Source organism: Pseudoliparis swirei, chromosome 16 (genome assembly GCF_029220125.1).
Source record: "Pseudoliparis swirei isolate HS2019 ecotype Mariana Trench chromosome 16, NWPU_hadal_v1, whole genome shotgun sequence".
Classification (NCBI taxonomy): domain Eukaryota; kingdom Metazoa; phylum Chordata; class Actinopteri; order Perciformes; family Liparidae; genus Pseudoliparis; species Pseudoliparis swirei.
Genome location: NC_079403.1, coordinates 14,215,045 through 14,233,925, shown reverse-complemented (window position 1 = coordinate 14,233,925; position 18,881 = coordinate 14,215,045). Strand labels below are relative to the sequence as shown.

Sequence of the window (18,881 nt, the reverse complement as noted above, 5' to 3'; positions counted from 1 at the left end):
TCCTTTTCTCTCCAAAACTCTGGGGCGAGCTATCTTGAGCCAAGTGTCCTCCTATCTCCACAGTAACAGCCTTCTTGACCCTCACCAGTCTGGATTCAAGGCCGGCCACTCGACAGAGACTGCCCTCCTTGCTGTCTCTGAGCAGCTTCACACTGCTAGAGCAGCCTCTCTCTCCTCTGTCCTTATCCTTCTCGACCTTTCTGCAGCATTTGACACCGTGAACCACCAGATCCTGATCTCTTCTCTTCAGGACCTGGGGATCTCAGGCACTGCACTCGCTCTTTTCTCTTCCTACCTTAAAGACCGCACCTACGGGATAGCTTGGAGAGGATCTGTGTCTGATCCTTGTCCTCTCACTACTGGGGTGCCTCAAGGCTCCGTCCTGGGTCCCTCCTCTTCTCTCTGTACACAAATTCTCTCGGCTCTGTCATTCGTTCGCATGGCTTCTCCTACCATAGCTATGCTGATGACACCCAACTGATCTTCTCGTTTCCACCGTCCGAAACACAGGTGGCGGCACGAATCTCTGCCTGTCTGACTGACATCTCTCAGTGGATGTCTGCTCACCACCTGAAGATCAACCCTGACAAGACCGAGCTACTATTCCTTCCAGGGAAAGGCTCCCCCACCCACGACCTGACTATCACCTTCAACAGCTCTGTGTTGGCCCCTACCCTGACTGCCAGGAACCTCGGGGTGACACTAGACAGTCAACTCTCCCTGACGGCCAACATCGCTGCGACGACGCGTTCCTGTAGGTACATGCTGCACAACATCAGGAGAATACGGCCTCTTCTTACTCAGAAGGCGGCGCAGGTTCTGATCCAGGCTCTGGTCATTTCACGCCTCGACTACTGCAACTCCCTCCTGGCTGGTCTACCTGCTAAGGCCATCCGACCCCTGCAGCTCATCCAGAATGCAGCAGCTCGACTGGTCTTCAGCCTCCCGAAATTCACCCACACCACTCCGCTCCTCCGCTCTCTCCACTGGTTACGGGTGGCTGCTCGCATCCGCTTCAAAACACTGGTCCTGGCGTACCGTGCTCTGACGGATCGGGCCCGTCTACATCCGGGATATGGTCACACCGTACACCCGGCACGTTCGCTCCGCTCGGCAACAGCCAATCGACTTGTGACTACTGCACCTCGAGCTAATCACTCGAAATCCAGACTGTTTGCTGTCCTGGCTCCTCAGTGGTGGAACGAGCTCCCCACTGACATCAGGACAGCAGAAAGTCTCTACATCTTCCGTCGGAGACTGAAAACACACCTTTTCCGACTATATCTGGATTAAAACACAGATTAGCACTTCAGTGGCACTTAGATAGCACTTACTTATGGTACTTTTGTAGTTCGACTATGTTGAGGAAATGTTACTTCCTGTATTCTTGTTGTTCTTAGTTTGTACTCTAGGTTGAAATGCACTTATTGTAAGTCGCTTTGGATAAAAGCGTCTGCTAAATGACATGTAATGTAATGTAATATTAGAAACACACTTGTGGATGACACATAGGCTGCAATAGCCATGAGGAGTTAGGGCCTTGAAATGGTGCTCTTAAAAATCCTGACAATATCACTGCTCTCTCCACGGCTCTGTGCGTTTTAAACTCAGCCATTATTTTTAATGTTCTAATGTTGAAACAGGGAGCTGACCTCTTGCTCTATAACAGGTTGACTGTTTTACTCAGAGGGTCCATCAATTTGGTATTATCACTCAAATTCTACTTACTGTCACGTTGGCCGTGGCAAACGCTTCTGCAATTGCTAATAGATTAAACACGTGCCCGTATTGCTAATATATTTGATGAAAATCCCATCATTTTGTTCTTAACTTCCCAACAGAACATAGTGGAGGCATTTCAAATGATAACTGCAATAAAACATCAACATTTGGCTCAATGGCATCCATCGTTAGGAGAAGTGTTTATTTTGTTCACGCCATCCATACCGTGTACACACCAAATTCAAATTTTAGAGTTGCATTCAGTGCAATGAAGGAGGTTTTGCAATGTCAACATTGAGAGTTAAGTGTCACCTCACATGAGTGCTTCACATTTCAGTCTTGGTCTGGATCATTAAGACTAGAAAACATAGCTCTTATTAAAAAATAAAAGGTTTCTCATCATGCATGAAAATCTCAAATATAAAATGTATATGTAAATAAATACATTCATGGAAGGGTCATTATAAAGCAGAACGAAAAGCATCTAAAATATTGCTGTCAAATGCCATTATTATTATTATTATTTATATAAGCTTATGTTCAGCTTTCTCATTCAATATGATACACCTATTGGTATTCTCCACTGAATAATTCAAAGACATCCCATAACACCTTTAATAAAAGATGAACACACTTCTGCTGTAGTTACAGTTTGAGAGACTTTGGGTGAATAAATGTCCTCTGCTCCAAAACAGTTGAACTCACTGTTAGAACACGCAATAGAATATAGACTAGGCCATCCATCAAAACACAATAAATATGAAAAATAAGTTAATTAAAAACATTTCAAGTATCAAAACCCCTGATTGACATCATAAAGGACGATGAACATTGTGCATTTAATGCTGTCAAAGCCGCGGCAGACATTTAAAAGAGGCCAACCTGCATCCCCCCTTGCAGCCTTCAGTCTTTGGTCCTCTTTTAGGAACTCATCTGGTTGTTCAGAACTTGTAGAAAAATAGCCAAATCTCTAAAAGGTAATAGTCTTTTGAAGAATCTTCTGAGGCAATATTATTTCCTTTTCCCAGCCAGGTGTCTCTTGGTTACTATCTCCAGCCTCCTCCTCTCGGCCTCCTCCGCTTTCCTCCTTTCTTCTTTTAGCTCCTTGTACCGCCACTTTGGTAGTTGCAACAGCTGCACCCCTCCATCTTTGCAGCTGCTCTTCCTCCGTATCTTCTCTGGTTCATAAGTGGGCTTGGGGGCCTTGGAGACCCTCATTTTGGGAATGCTGAACCCCGGCCTGACGCTGCTCCTCCTCAGCACCATGTGCATGGGCAGCAGGCTGGTTCTCCGCAGCTCCAGGGCCTCGTTATAAGCCACCGTGCTCAGGCTGGAGCTCCTGTGTCCAGGCAGCAGGCTCTGGGGCTGAAGGCTGGCCCGGCGGTCCGCTGTGTTCTTGGCCACCAGAGTGACCCGGGAGTTCTGGAAGAGTTTGAGGTGGCTGTCCACCCTGTCGGGGTTGACGGAGCGGAGCTCCTTGGCACGCTGCTGGCGGATGATCTCAGGGACTGCATAACGCCGTTTACCCACACTTGGGAGGCTGTCTGGACACAGCTGAAGCAAAACCAACAGTCTGATTGGTATTACTCGTTATAATATCAGTATTCGTAGCAATAGTGATAAGTGTGGATTTTTAATTCTTTTATTAAACAAAATGCAATGCTCAGCTTCTCTTTTGTTTGCACGATTGCAGTTCTGGTAATCTTGCATGAATAACCTGCTTATCTGATCAGGCTGCCGTTAATTATATCCTTTAATTATTAGGAGCAAATCCCACGAAAAAGCAGAGAATATGTTGATTAGAGCAAAGATAAATTAGCGCCAGATTTATCCTTTAATAGCATCATTACCACAGTGTTATCCTTCCTTCATTTGCACATTGATTCTTTGAAACAGCAGCGATAGTACTACTTTATTATACTACTTGGTAAGAACAAAAAGAGAAGTCATTTGCATATTGATACCAAAAGAAACCACACATATCAGTGGAAGGTGATTTCCACAAGAATGTTTGCTTCCATCTGAAGATAAGTGAGCTCTGCTATCTCCAACTATGCAGAGTATTTACAAACACTGGAATAATGCAGAGGAGAGTAGCTTTAAAAACACTCTTTATCACAAACACTAGTCACCTGCGTATCCTTATCTCAGCTTACATTTGCAAAATGCTTAGTTGGTGTGAGGCGGGAATTGGGTTGGGGTTGATGGATCTGGTGGGATACTTTTCAATGCTGATTAATGAATACCTGGAAATTGAAGAGTAAACATGATCTAGAGGCTAATTACTCACTGCATGGCATGCCACAGCGATGACCGGGCTCCGCATGGCAGTTGTTATAGAAACCATGTGGTCGATAACCCCTTGGTCCTCCGGGTCGGTGACATTCGAAATGTTGAAGATGTTCCGCACTGTGTCAGACAGACGCTTCAGACAGCCACGGGGCTCCTGGGCTTTGGCCGCCAGTGATGCCAGTGGGGGCCACTCTAGACTGGGAGAACACATTGGATATAAATCCCCTGCCCAGCAGCAGGTAGGGTTTACTCCTTTCACAATCATAAAGTAAGTCATATACTCTCTCTCAACCTCAAGGCTACTTTTGAGTTGTTGGATGCAGGTATAGTATTGTATGCATGTATTGTATTCCCATGCAGTTTCTCCTGCCACTTTGGCCACTTGCCTTATATCTTACACATCATTATTCTTTCTTGGGTTTATGATATTGTCCGATACAGACAAGCATACAGAGAAACAATGTGAGCTGTGAGTTTACCTGTATGTATCACAGAACTGGTGCGGGCAGGGCCGTTCCTGCAGACGCGTCATCACCCAGGCAGTTTCATAACGGCCCGTAAAGAAGGCCCACTCCCTGGCAGTGAAGTGGCGGCCGGGGTCCCTGGCATTCAGGGCAGCTCCTGGTGGCGACCGAAGAAAAAGAAAGTTAAATGTGTCAAAGAAAGGATAAAGCAAAAGGTTAAATACAAGGATATGGGTTCAAAGATTAGAAGAGGAGAGCATACATACATGAAATTAAAGTTTGTTTCCAAATGCTTCCATCTGTCTCGGCGTGCTCGACAACTCATACACACCACCATCATACAACCGTCATGATTGCAACAAATCACAAAGATGTATGACAGGCTAGTGTATGACATCGACACATATCCTCCTTTCTGATTGCTAAAGAGTAATCAGACACATTTCTCTTCACCTGCCATCATGAGCGAGCGCACACATTCCACCCTGCCCTGGATGGCAGCTTTCATCAGAGCGGTGAAGCCGTGGCAGTTCCTCCTCTCGATGTCCAACCCGGAGTAGTAGTTCAGCAGATAGTTGGTGATTGTTATGTGGCCTGGAAGATCAGAGGGACGGACGGTTGCTACCGTAAGTCATAACACAGTCTGCAGTCACAACGTTGGCTTGGATGAGAGCTGCTCAGGCATTCACGCTCATATTTTGGACAAGCGAGATCCACATCCATACGCTGGTCCTTGCTTCACACAACACACTCATCACTTCTGCTTCAAAAACATGCATCTGTAAATGCATATGTACAACAGTGCTCTGAACCAGCGTGTCAGAGCCTGTGTGTATTTCACTCATATACTGCTGTGTGTGTGTGTGTGTGTGTTACCTGCTTGAGCAGCTGTGATGAGTGCTGTGTTTCCCTCGCTGTCCTGCCAGTTGACGTCCAGATGCGGACACTGAGACAGCGCTATGACGACGTCCACAAAACCTTGGTAACATGCAACCAGCAGCCCTATCTGAGACAGAAGGTGACAGGAGGGGAGTTAAAGGTATAATATGCAACACTTTCTGAAATGATGTATGAACTGAATCTAAAAGTGTCTGTATCTGCAAAGACCAAGCCCTCTGCCTGGTTGTTCTCCTTCCTATTTAGCTGTGTTTGGGACACCACATGGGGGACATCTTTAAGCAACCAAAATGTTGCAATTAACTTTCATGAACTAAAAAAACACTGTGAAAGTGTCTGAGATCTATGACGAATACACGGACACATCCCAGACCAAACAATGGCGTGGCGGCAACCTGCCAATCACAAGGTAGCCCCGCTTTAGATGGTGAACATCATTTGGTCTGTATGGTGGAAGACTTGAAACTAGAGATTGAGACCATGAAGTCATATTTTAAATATTTACTGAGGTAATAAATCAAGTATGAAGTAGGGTCATTTTCTCTTCGACTTCTATAATGAGACTTCTCTTTGTAACCAGAGAAGTCACCCCCTGATGGTCATGAGAAAGAATGCACGTTTAAGGCACTTCTGCATTGGCTTCACTTCGCTGCTTGGTAGAAACCCACAAGACCAGGACACCTCTGGGCATCTTTACGAATGAATATCTTTAAAAAGTGTGACATTTGTTGTCTTTTAATTTGAGAACTAAACCGTTTTGAATTAAGTGGAAAAACAAGCTGTCTTGTGTTGTTGTGCGTTCCCGCCGGAATAAGAACCCTTTATGTGTGTGGACGTGTGTATAGATGTTAGTCTGTGACTGTGAGTCTTCGGGAGTTCTGGAAAACTCCTAGAAAAGTTGGGTACTTTCCGGTGGTGCACACTTCACCGGCCAAAACAAACAAGGTCACCACCAGAGGAGAGATGGAGGGGGGAGCTGCACGCTGCCTTTTGGAACACAGAGTGCTCAATTGACATATCATGTACACAGTTTGTTTATACAAATATACATGAAATATTTCTATTAGAAGGAGATGTCTTTCACATTCATTCAGATCACAGGTGGATAAATGCTGAGCTTTCAGAATACACCAATTCACAAATAACAGGAAATTATAGGATTAATGAGCTGAGAATGAATGTGACTGGGACACGTTGTTATCTTTGTCACCCCAGATGTCTTCTGTTTTGTTCCATCAAATGCATAAAGCTCACATGTACCTTCAATAAGATAAAACAGTTTCTAAGCCTTTGGAAATAAATGGTGAATACTATGAGATCCTAATTAAAGAAAGTAACTTATATTTTTAATGAACTTTGCTCAACTGAAAGGTAAAAATCGACCCTGCGTGTGTCATCAGGGTATGTCATACTGTAGATAGCGTAGATGAATATGGCATGGTGAAAGTGTGACAGCTCAGGCCCGGTGACTAAAAAAGGAAGTATATCTATCACCTTTGCCATGAAGGGTTATTAATCAGACTTTGGAAGTCAATTCAAACTTTGCTGGAAAGTGTGAGGTATTATAATGTTTTGGTAAGTGTAAAATCTTTTCCACATTTGATATTCCTTGAGCAGAGTTGATTCGTGAGCCTTCTTCTGGGACATGATGTTCCCTTCATAACAGCCCTCGGAAGACCTACTTGATGCCTTGCACCTCTTGGCACGAGCACACCGTGTTACTCACCCAAATTATTCTATCAAACTCTGTTTGGATGTGATCAAAAATTATATCTCCCTGAAATGAATAAATATAATAAGAAATTGAAGATTAGTACAGAGAGGACCTGAAGGCAACGTACAAAATTGGTGCCAACCCCCCCACCCCACATATATATACCAACTACTACACACACACACACACACACACACACACACACACACACACACACACACACACACACACACACACACACACACACACACACACACAGTGACAAGGTGTGCAATAGGATGAAGTAAAACGTTCATTTACACATACTCATCAAAGTCAAAATATAAATACCACAAGCAAAAAGTCTACATCATTATTTTGTAACATTCCCTCTCCCCGCCTTTATTTGCATGAACCTGTTTCAGACAGGGATTAGTCTGCAGTATAGGCTATGCAGTATATGTACAGTAAATGTTTTTTTACTTGTAAAAACAACTTAATTTTAACCTCTGGCTGAAACAAGCCGGGCTGCAGCCGGCTGGGGATGGAGCCACATCGGTGCTGTAGTGAGAGGCGAGGTGGAGAGAGGCCATGCAGCGGAGGAACTGACGGATTGTCTGGAAGAAGTTCCCTTACACTGGCACAGCTCCACATTGTTTTATCTGGTTAGACACACACAAGTTGACCTTGTCTATGTCTCTCTCTCTCTCTCTCTTATTCTCTCACATACACACAAATGCATTCTTGGCAAGCCTCCTGCCGTGCTCTGCTGTACTTCAGCAGCATGCCGGGGACAATCTCAGTCGTTTGGCGATGTCCTATTTCTCTCTATGAACCTTTTTCCCAAACACACACAATCACACATTAAACTGCGTTAACCTTCTTTTAGCTCTACCCTTTACTCCAAGGCTCTAGTGTTCTGCTCAACACACCCCTATCTGTCATATTTGTTACATATATTGTGCTCTGAGGTGCTTAACCAGAAGCTGCTGGCAATGTTGAAGACAGAAAGATCTCGAGAGAAAAGCACAAGCTAAATGCACACACACCATCCAATTGAAGAGAAGCACGTGGTTCGAGAAAAGGCAATCATGTGCTCCACAATATTACCCCCTCAATGACTAAATGTGAGGCTAAAAGGGATTCAAATAACACCGCTTCCAGGGAACTCGACAAGCCTGAAACAATCTAGAGAGGCACTTCCAGGGACGGATGAGTGTGTGTGCACGGCGAGATTGTGAAAAGTTTAAAGTGAGCCTTTGATTACGACAGAGATCAAAATCCTCACTGGTGGTTTTGGAGAGGATTATGTCTTTTGTATGTAGGCCAAATGAAGATGCACACTATGGCAATTTTAAAGCTTTCATTACTTTATTCTGATGGATGTAGACATATGCCCTCCCTGACTGTAATCTCCTCTGTCCCATTACACTGGATTGTAGCTGCTCTAATACATTTAGTTTATTTTCACCCCCAAAACTTCCCTTCTTCACATTTTCTGATACAATAGCTTGTAAAGTTAAGTATAAAGTAGCATATGTTACATTTGAAGCCCAAATGGCCTGTGGTGTTGAGTGATATTGTATACTTACACTAACACTGAAACACACTCCTCTGAAGAAAAATGCCTCTAATCTAATACATGTAGGTATAAATTAATATTACTCTAATCTAATACATGTAGGTAGCAATTAATATTACTCTAATCTAATACATGTAGGTAGAAATTTCCTTATTTTTTCTGCATTCATATGGGCGATAAATGTGGATAGAAAGCATTATTTGTTCACACAGCTTTCTAAACATGAGCTGTTTAAGACGTCTGTCTCTTCAAGACATTCAACATGTTCATCTTTCTGGTGAGTTTAAAAGTAAAATGTATTTTTTGCTGCAGCCAATTTTTATAAAATAAGCACATATATCATAACAAACCAATGTCATAAATACAATATACATTTTAGTTGAATTTAACAAAAACGTAAGAATATAGGCCAGTGGGTTGTGATGCTGTCTGAAGACTGACACACACATCCTGGTCAACTAATTATTGGCTCATATAGACACACACACACACACACACACACACACACACACACACAAAGTAATCTGGGGAATATCCAGAGCTTGGAATAGAAAGGCTTAGCCGTATCAGTCAGCGACACAGAGAGGGGAGGGAGACGGACGTAACTGTGCATCTACAGTAGATGTGAGTGTAATAATTGAGTCCAGTGAGTATGACACGATACCCAATGAGAGCCTTAAAGTTCCTCATAGACACAATACCTACAGGTATTCTGAGCTGGAGAAGGAGCACAGAGCAGGAATTCAAGAAGAAGGGGCTGACGTGGAAACAGCTGGAGAGGATGGCTCAGGACAGACGAGGGTGGAAACAATTCATCAATGGCCTATGTTCCGAGAGGAATACAAAGGCTTAACTAACTAACTAACTATTCCGAGCTCAACTATTTTATTAATTGCTTCTTCATCAAATCATGTAAAGCGTGACCAAATTACATGTTTGCAATAGCATCGTAGCATCTTTAGAAACGCATGGTAATATTTATTGACTTTTGAGAAGATCTGTAATAATTCACTTTTTGTATAATGTAAGTAGTTTGTAATCAATGATCAATTTGAAATGTTTTGCTTAGTGTAGGTTTTAAAATGTATGTAACTAATCCAATATTAGCTATGTCCTTTTCATTATTAGTCCAATAAGAACATTTAAATTGGCTAATTCCATTTCATGAAAGCTTTATCATAAACACCGACACAACAAGGATCCACAGCTGAGCAGAAACCTGTTTAATAATGTCAACAATTAGCCCTCCATGCTAGAGCAACCAGGAGTCTGCTTCCCTTGTGGGTCTGCCAATGGGACTTCTTCAATAAACTAATCCGCCTTCCTTCTTGGTTACTCCTCAAAGCCACATTTAGCAACTCATCTACGGGGCAGACAAGCGGTCTCTCTGCAGCCGGCATAAACCAAGTATAACACGCTGCACTCTTTGGTATTTTACAGTCCATCCTTGTGTGCAAGGACATGCACACACACACACACACACGGGCAAATACACTCAAGACCGCCCTCAATCACACACCCCAGAAGCAGTTACACAGACCTACTGGGCCTGTTTCTGTCAATAGCCTCCCTGTTAACTGTGTTCGCATGGCTCAAATCTAATGTGTATGACTGTCGCTTTGATTTTTCCACTCATCTGTATTTGCTAGCAGCATCATGCTTACTACCATCTGCAGAGCCAACTCTCTCTCTATCTCTCTCTCTCTATCCCCCCCCCTTTGATTGTGTTCTACAGGGGGAGTATGTGAGAGAGAGAGAGAGAGAGGGGATAATAACAGTCAAGCAGGGTGGCCTCATTTAAATTGATTGAAATTGTGTGTGTATGTGTGTGTGTGTGTGCGTGTGTGTGTGTGTCCGCGGTTACGTATTTATTGAGTATTCATGTGATCATGACAACTCACACTGCCCCAAACAACGTCAGAGGTGCATGATGATATTGATACATTAATATACGTATATATGAACCTATAATCCTGATGTTTACTGGATCGCATTCATCTTTTACTTTTTAAAACACAATGCCAACGGTTTGTGGAAATTTCATCCAATACATCCGTTATCAAAGTCACAACACTGAGAATAGAATATCGTGATTATGACACTGACGGCATATAATTACTGTCCCGTACTCATCCACGATAAAAATTAAACACACAAACTTATTCCGCACATAATGGCTCGTCATTAAGTTCCTTGCTATATTTGGCTTTAGGCTGCGTTAGTTGAAACATGGGCAGTTTCTCAGTTGTCTGAGGGTGCAGAGGACGGACACTGTTTGTTTATGGTTCATTATATTGTGATCATGATTACAGTTAACCAAGTTTCACCACAAAAGCTTGGCAGCGGGAACTATGTCAAAGGCTGGATTGAGAAAAAATGGTTAAAAAAAAGATGTAATAAAATAAATATATATACTTTATGCCTTCTCATAAGATTTCTAACTTATTCTCAAGTTACCATGGAGCATTTACAAAAAGTGTAGGGTTATAGTGCCTAATGTAGATCGATAGGTTACATTATCAACTTGACTTTGCATTCCTTTGAAACATTTGTTATCTTTGTTATTTATGTTATGACTCACAGGTTCATGTTTTGCTAAATGTAGCTTGAGGCTGTCTGACCCCTTGTCCGCAGGTCTTGATCGTTGCCTTGATGCAGTCATTTTGTCAAATTGGTGATGTTCGCATAACTTTTCATGACCACTTAATGTGGTTTCATTATGTGTTGGTTATAAACCGAAGGGCCAAACAGACTTTTGCGAATGCTTTGTTGCGAAAACTGTTCCACCGTTACTGTTAGTGATGTGATATCAAAACACACACATCTTAAATCTTATGTTACCCACATCTCTTCAAAAATGTACTTATTTTACGATGCAGCAGACAGTGAATGTAATACTTGAAGTAATTCAAAGACAATGTCATAGAAAATCATAATAAAGTATGCCAAAAAAATGTGGATTGAGTCACAGCATAGTGTGCCATTAATTGTCATATAATAATATATAGGTGTGCGATGTGATAATATTAGATTTGAACAATGAAAATTTCTCCAGGATCTGCTTTTACAGAAAATATGCATAAAAAAGAAATTGTAGTATGACATAAAAAAAAAATGATTCAAATGTCATCGTTTATTACCTTCGCATTGAAAATGCCGGAAGGTTATGTTTTGATCGCCGTGTATTTATTTATTTATTTATTTATTTGTATGCGTGTTATTCGCAAAACTCAAAAAGTATTGAACCGAATCGCATGAAATTTGGTGGGATGATTGTTTATTATCCGGGGACCAGTTGATTAGATTTTGGGATCGATTGGGTCAAAGGTCAAAGGTCATGAACAGGTCAAAATCTTTCGCAGAACTCAAAAAGTATTGAACCGAATCGCATTAAATTTGGTGGGATGATTGTTTATTATCCGGGGACCAGTTGATTAGATTTTGGGATCGATCGGGTCAAAGGTCAAAGGTCATGAACAGGTCAAAATCTTTCGCAGAACTCAAAAAGTATTGAACCGAATCGCATGAAATTTGGTGGGATGATTGTTTATTATCCGGGGACCAGTTGACTAGATTTTGGGATCGATCGGGTCAAAGGTCATGGAAAGGTCCAAATGTTCTTGAATCGCATGAAATTTGGTGGGATGATTGGTTATTATCCGGGGACCATTTGATTAGATTTTGGGATCAATCGGGTCAAAGGTCAAGGTCAAGGTCATGGAAAGGTCAAACTCTTTTTTTACCATAGCACGATACATTTTTGGCCAATTGGCATGCAACTAATGCCAAAATGTTCATAATTCAATGCCCAATCTTGTGATATGCGAAGGTATGCGCTCTACCGAGTGCCCATTCTAGTTATACTATGTAAATGTCATAAGAAGTCATGGTGTAGTAAAAATGTCATTAACAGTCACTATGACATAAAAATAACTATTTAAAAGTCATAATATAGTGTTTTAAAATGTCCTAAAAAGTAATTGTATTGTATGCCACATAAGAAATGGTTCAAAGTAATCAGTAATGTAGTATGTATCAAGATTTTATAATAAAGTCATACTAGTATATGTCAAAATATGTCACAAAAATAGTAAAAAACATTTGTTGTTACCGGTAATGAATAAAACATGTTGATGAGACATTCTGCAGCTGACCCTGACCTCTGACATCCCTGTTGAATCAATAATGTGTCTGGACCAGGCAAATGTACAACCTTTTATGCATCTCAAGAGCCTTTTTAGTTCTCCAAAATATCCCCCATGAACTACTCATGAGGGAAAGGAGAAAAAGTGTACATTCTGTATTTGGTCAAATTCAAGTCTGGGATGTACCGCCCCTCTCTGTCTTCAAATCCCATTGTCTGCTGTGTTAGGATGTTGACATCTGTGTCAGGATGTTGAACACATAGACACTGATGGGCTTAACAGATTCAAAGCAACACGTGTCTCTCATGGAGGGGGTTGCCTAAACTGCATTGTGTCTGTGTTTGTGCACCTCCCTGAGGTCACGGGGCATCCCAAAGCAAATGGTTAATGCGCTAGCGGACATCCTGGGTATGTACGCAAACACATAACTGGTCCTCACTGCTACACACACACAAAACACACACACGCTATAGCTGAGCATTGTTAGCGTGCCAACCAATATGAATCCCCATATATCTTGCATGTGATACAAGAAAAAATAAATCTTTATGTTCCAATGAGGTCATAACTACTCTTCCTTCCCATGACTTCATCGGTTATTACACACATGCAGAGGACAAAGGAGAGGGCGAGATGGTGAGTGATTGTCTATAGGTCAGTAATAAGAATACACAGATGAGTGGGGACATTTTCAAAAGACAAAGTCATTGAATAAGAAGCACTACTTCCTGTTGCACGCCAAACTTCTCTGCTGGAGCTCTTTAGTTATCAATATAAGAAACTACAGTTATCTTCCACATGTGTAGGTATAAAACAAAGTGCTGAAAAAGGCATTTTTCAACTCAGCATATTGCCTATTGCCAGATAATTCAATTACTATTTGCAAAATGTCCAGATAAATGAAAACTAGTCTGGCGTTCCATTAGTATGGATCCACCTCTCTGCCCTGGGCTGCAGTATATGGAGGAGAGAAGCGATACTCATAAGGGTTACATGCTTTGAGTGCACAGCAAGATGTCCAATCATTTTCCAATAAGCAGTTAACTCTTTTGATAAATTGCCTTTCGTGAAAAATATTAATTAGTATTTATAATTTAAAGTCAACGGATCAAAGTTGTACATAAACGGTTGCACATTGCTATTGATATCAATGTTTGCTAAATCATTCAACAGGCACCGCTACTTTCTTATTGAGTTTTTAAATGCATCTTCGGCCGTCAAGGTAACAATATTTTATCAAACGGACTTCCAAATGGAATCCAAATCCAGAGTAAGACATGCAGATGCATGCTCATACACATATGAATGGGCCTGCATGACACCCCCCCCTACACACACACACACACACACACACACAAACACACACACACTCTCTCTCTCTCTCTCTCTCACACACAGAGGATTGTGTGTTCCGCTGACCATGAGACTGTTTTATAGAGCTTGAGGTTGCTCCCTCTTGCAAAACTGCAGGTCGCTCAACACACACATGCAAAGATCTGTCAGGAAGTACCAGTTGGGTATGAAATGGTTCAGGGTCAAGGTGTGAGCTTGTGAACATGAACAGAACCCGAGCAAAATAAAATAAAACGTGGACAATTTTAAATGTGGCACCTGGCAGGCTGGCAACCTGTTAACAAACAGTCTACTCAACCCACATCTGTTGAAGTGCCATAGGGGATGTTTGATCATATCTGCCTGATTCATGCTTACGATTGTTAGTTAATGGTTGCAAATGGGATACATCCTAACATATGTTGTTAGTGAGACAGGCCAGAATGGGATATCAGCATGCCTAAGACACTGCAGCCACCTATAGGGCTTACTTGATGAATCTGAGGCTCTTTGACTGAAGTTGACTAAAACTTAAGGAACGTAAGTTTGAGGAAGGGGATGGAGGCTGTCTTAACGGAGACGCGCTGAAGTTTGATCCTCATAGACAAAACAGATGTAGTGCCCCTGCATGAGAAATACAATTTACTAATCATATACGTTCTGCAGAACTTGTCAATAAGTTATGTAACCAAAAACCAAACAATTCAGCGAACTTTACTGGACTAAAAACTTCAATAATGCCCTTCCTTCTGTTTATTGATAACGCGGATTAAAAGAAGCCCATCGCAGTGGCTAAAGCGCGCTACTTGTGTGACGTTCGCGTCCTCCTAGTGATCCTAGTAGTAGGCTATGTGTGCCATACCCTGTTATTCCTATCCTTCTCCGTCACCTCCTCCTCCTTCACGCCATGTCGCATCATTATCCGGACGATAGCGGCGTTGTTGGAGCAGCACGCCTGGAAAAAGGACAGCGGCCGCGGGCTTTCCGGAGAAGGGGTGCGCTCCGAGTCCGCGAACACGTCATCCGGCGGGTAGAAGGAGTCGTCCGACGCGATACTCCGACAGTCCTCCAAGTCCTCAAAGTCAACTTCTTCGAATTCATCGTCGTCTTCCTCCCCAGCGTCGTCCTCCTCCTCTTCCTCCTCACACGAGCCCAGATAGTGCTCGTCGTCAGAGTTGGACCGCGGCTTCTCGACGATAGTCGGGTGGACCTGGGTGACGCTTCCCCCAACTTTGGTGGCGTTTCCCCCGGCTTTGTGCTGCTGATGGAGCTGTTTAACCCGGACCGACGAGACGCCTCCTCCATCCCTGTCGTCCGTGATCAGCACCATCTAACCCCCGAGCCTCGGGCACTGTCCTCGGGGCAGAGTGCAGCCTGGCACGCGGGGCGCGGGCATGGGACTGCTCGTCTCTCCAGACAAGAGCGGAACCAAACTTACCGTAACTTGCCCTAAAACAAATTTAAAAAAGTAACTTATATGGCCTCTGGGATCCTAAAGTACACCAACTCCTTGACCCGTGGTACGCTGTACGCCTTGTAGTTCAGCATGTTGCGCGTGCAGTTGCCATTTGTCATTTTCTTGACATCACGCATATGTGAGACCTGGACGCCGCGCGAAGTGAACTCTTCTTTCGTGGGACCCCTAAAGGAAAAAGCGTTGAGATGTAGTTCCAGTTATTCGAGAGAGAGAAAAAAGTGGAGCGACAGCAGAGAGTAAAAGTGCTGTGCACACGGCCGTCCCATGTAGGGCGGAGGGAGCCCGCATGTTAACCTATAGTCGCATAATCCGATTAGATGGGACTGGGATATTTCTCTCTCTCTCTCTCTCTCTCTCTCTAGATTAATTCTAATCTCTCTGCTGAATGCAACCGCACAGTGAAACATTAATATTCTTAGAATATCTTTAGGATGTGTGACTTCTCCCCATTTATCTATTATTTACATTATATTTATGATTTTGAAAATGGTTTTGTTTCTGCGTCTCTTCTGCACCTTACTGTAAGTGTTTGTAGTTTCTGAAAAAGAAAACCCTTTTAGAGAAAAATCCCAGTGTGTATGAAAATATGGTACTCTACATCTGATTCATAAATAAAACTACAACACAAACAGTATTAAAGCACCTATGATGAGGCATATGAATATCTAAGTCATCACTTTAGCAGCTAAACTATGGGTCCTAACTTTTCCGGCTCAGAAGGCAGATTATGTTACAATTAAGAGACACAAATTATGAAAATGAATATGGCACATTTTTTTGTAGGACTGAGATTATTTATTTTACCAACAGCCTCAATGATTCTGTTCAACCACCCCTCTCTCTCTCTGTCTCTCTCTCTTTTTATTGGTCACTGGCCAGTTGAGATAATGGAGACTATAGGCGTTATTACTTTGCGCTGAACTATGGATAGAGTTTATCTTGTGTGCATTACCAGCTACCTCTCATGGAAAAATCATGTTACTTTGCAGGAAAATAAATATTTTTCATCCAGTGTGTATACAAATAAGCAACCATGGAGACTCAATAGATATCTTTTCTTTAAAAAAATGTGACCAGATCCAAAACTACTGATTGAATTGGCCCAACAGTAACCCAGGTATAAGGAACAAGAGCAAGCATTGGTATGGTGTCTATGGTGTACTAAAAAATGATAATTCCAAAGTAATTGAGCAATTAATGTCACTGAAATGAGATATCATGTTAATACTGATGCACTAGGAGCATCATATTCTATATTGGATATGCTGGTGTTGTGGTTCTCCTGTCACTGAGGTGACCTTGTTATTAAAATTCATGTCCCATGGTGAAGCTATAAGAGGTTTACAGTAGCACGGCTAACATTTGACCTCTGTTTGACCTCTACATCATTTGTTGTTGTTGCCCAAGGTATCGTTTATATATCTGGTTGTTGTCACTATCCACAGAAAGGTTAAAAATCAAATAAGGAGAGATTATTATAAATCCATGTCATTGGATGGCAGACAGTCTGTGTGGCAGAGGTGTGTGTGTGAAGTCTGCAGTTCCTAAATATTCTGCTGACAGGCAACAGACTGATTTACAGAGACATCCCCTTTTCCTCCCAATAATTAATAACATCAGTTTGCTGACACCACCTGCTGTGGAAAAACCGAGTGCATAACAGTCCCTGTGTGTACGCATTATTATTATACCTTCATCTACCCCCCACTGAGAGCTCTGCTCTCTTGTGACTCCTCCATCTCTATGGTATCAGTCTCTTGCTGTGCGGGGGACAGTCAGTGTTAGCACCTCCAGAGATGTAGCCTACTGTATATCTGTGAAATATAGTATTGTCTGGTCCAGCATCCAACACAATCACCAGAGAAGGGATTGATAAATAAATACTCTCGATCTTCAGTTAAATTGTGTGTGAACGGTTGCTGGTGAACTGGTTGTTGTCACCATTTTCGATGTGTTGAGCCAGACTCCACTTTTTCACTCATCCACTGAGTCTTGTATAGAGCGTATTCAGTCACGTGACCACAACAACCTTTGCACGGCATTGTTTTGCTTTTTTTATGCCGCTCTTCTTTAGAAATGACCATCATATTCTGAAGGACATGAGGTTGCTGGGCTCTCGCATAATCAAACAGCGGACACGATAGGTCAACTTCTTCCGACATTTAATAAGTGGACCCCAAGATGGCGCGATTGAGATGCTGACGTCACGTGAATACGCTCTATAGTCAAGTGTGTGATTCGGAGTCCTGTCTTCAGTATGCCCGCATCAGTATTTGCATTGAAAAACAGTTAATAAGAACACATTTTCTTTTTGTTCACCACAAATATTTATATTTTATCTCTACTAATACTTAGTCTATACTCATAAATGTAAAATGGGTGGACACAATGTGATAGAAAACCCTCTCAGTGTAACAAAACACAACTCAAGTAAACCACAAAATACAATTATAGTTGAATCCACATATCTAAAATAACAACCAACCATTAATAATGTATTAGGCATCAGAGTTGTGTGTTCCAGGGCCACTCAGTCAATCAAGCAGGAGGACGAAGCTGCAATAAAGACACAATATGCTGCCTTTAAAAATGTAAGTTGGAAAATATTGCTCGGTGATAGACTAGTGTTTAACGAGATACAAATGAATAACTCAAGTCCATTACATTGCAGAAATTCATCAGATTTCAAATAAGACACTCGTGCTCACGGTGTTTATTCAATACTCTAAGTGGGGCTAGTCGGCCACATTTATCTCTGGCAAAATGAAAGGAAATAATTAATTATTTAAGAAGGCTGTTGGTTAATACAGGATGAGAACTCTTTCACAGCATGAGATCTTTCAGAGGTTAAATTTAGGTCTGAGGCCAGTTTCAGCGGCACAGCTGATGGGACATCTGTGCTTTATTCAAGTAAACTTCATGGGGGCAGACGCCTGCTGATTCAAAGACGTGATTCCAGATTCCAACTATCTCTTACTTGCTGCTGCACAGCAACATATATCATTATTGTAGAGTAATGTCCCATCACTTCCATTAGCTCAATGTGTGTGTGTGTGTGTGTCCTGGTCGATACTGGGCTCCCAAACCATTACATATGCAAGGTTTTTTTTTTTGGGACTACACAAGAACTCCAAAGCTGTCAGGTATTTAATTTTTTTTACCCAAAACCTAAGCGCATTTTTGTGGGAGATTCAATGGGCCAGTAATACTTTAGTATGATTGTACCTCTCTTTGTTGCATGCTATTTGATCAAATATGTGCCATTTGGGCCAACAGT

At 42.2% G+C, this 18,881-nt stretch overlaps 1 protein-coding gene across 2 annotated transcripts; it reads right to left on the bottom strand.

Moving 5' to 3' along the window:
• Positions 1 to 1,894: 1,894 nt before the first annotated feature.
• Positions 1,895 to 17,380, bottom strand: ankrd33ba (ankyrin repeat domain 33ba). 2 transcript variants are annotated; one of them, XM_056433626.1, is made up of 6 exons: positions 15,017 to 17,380; positions 5,355 to 5,484; positions 4,932 to 5,072; positions 4,494 to 4,635; positions 4,013 to 4,211; positions 1,895 to 3,276 (listed from the first exon to the last, which is right to left on the bottom strand). In XM_056433626.1, the coding sequence occupies exons 1-6, from the start codon at positions 15,455 to 15,457 to the stop codon at positions 2,734 to 2,736; spliced, it is 1,596 nt and encodes a 531-aa protein (XP_056289601.1). In that variant the 5' UTR covers positions 15,458 to 17,380; the 3' UTR covers positions 1,895 to 2,733. The 2 variants fall into 2 exon arrangements, with proteins under 2 accessions (XP_056289601.1, XP_056289600.1); XM_056433625.1 differs by having other exon boundaries at positions 14,990 to 17,379.
• Positions 17,381 to 18,881: the final 1,501 nt, after the last annotated feature.

What these genes read in the sequence shown, in the direction of transcription:
- ankrd33ba (XM_056433625.1), bottom strand. Translation starts at nt 15,457, where the DNA reads ATGGTGCTGATCACGGACGACAGGGATGGAGGAGGCGTCTCGTCGGTC. An exon ending in CATCACAGCTGCTCAAGCAG is followed by an intron (nt 5,073 to 5,354) that starts GTAACACACACA and finishes CTGATCTTCCAG; the next exon opens with GCCACATAACAATCACCAAC. An exon ending in TCGCTGTGGCATGCCATGCA is followed by an intron (nt 3,277 to 4,012) that starts GTGAGTAATTAG and finishes GTTTTGCTTCAG; the next exon opens with CTGTGTCCAGACAGCCTCCC.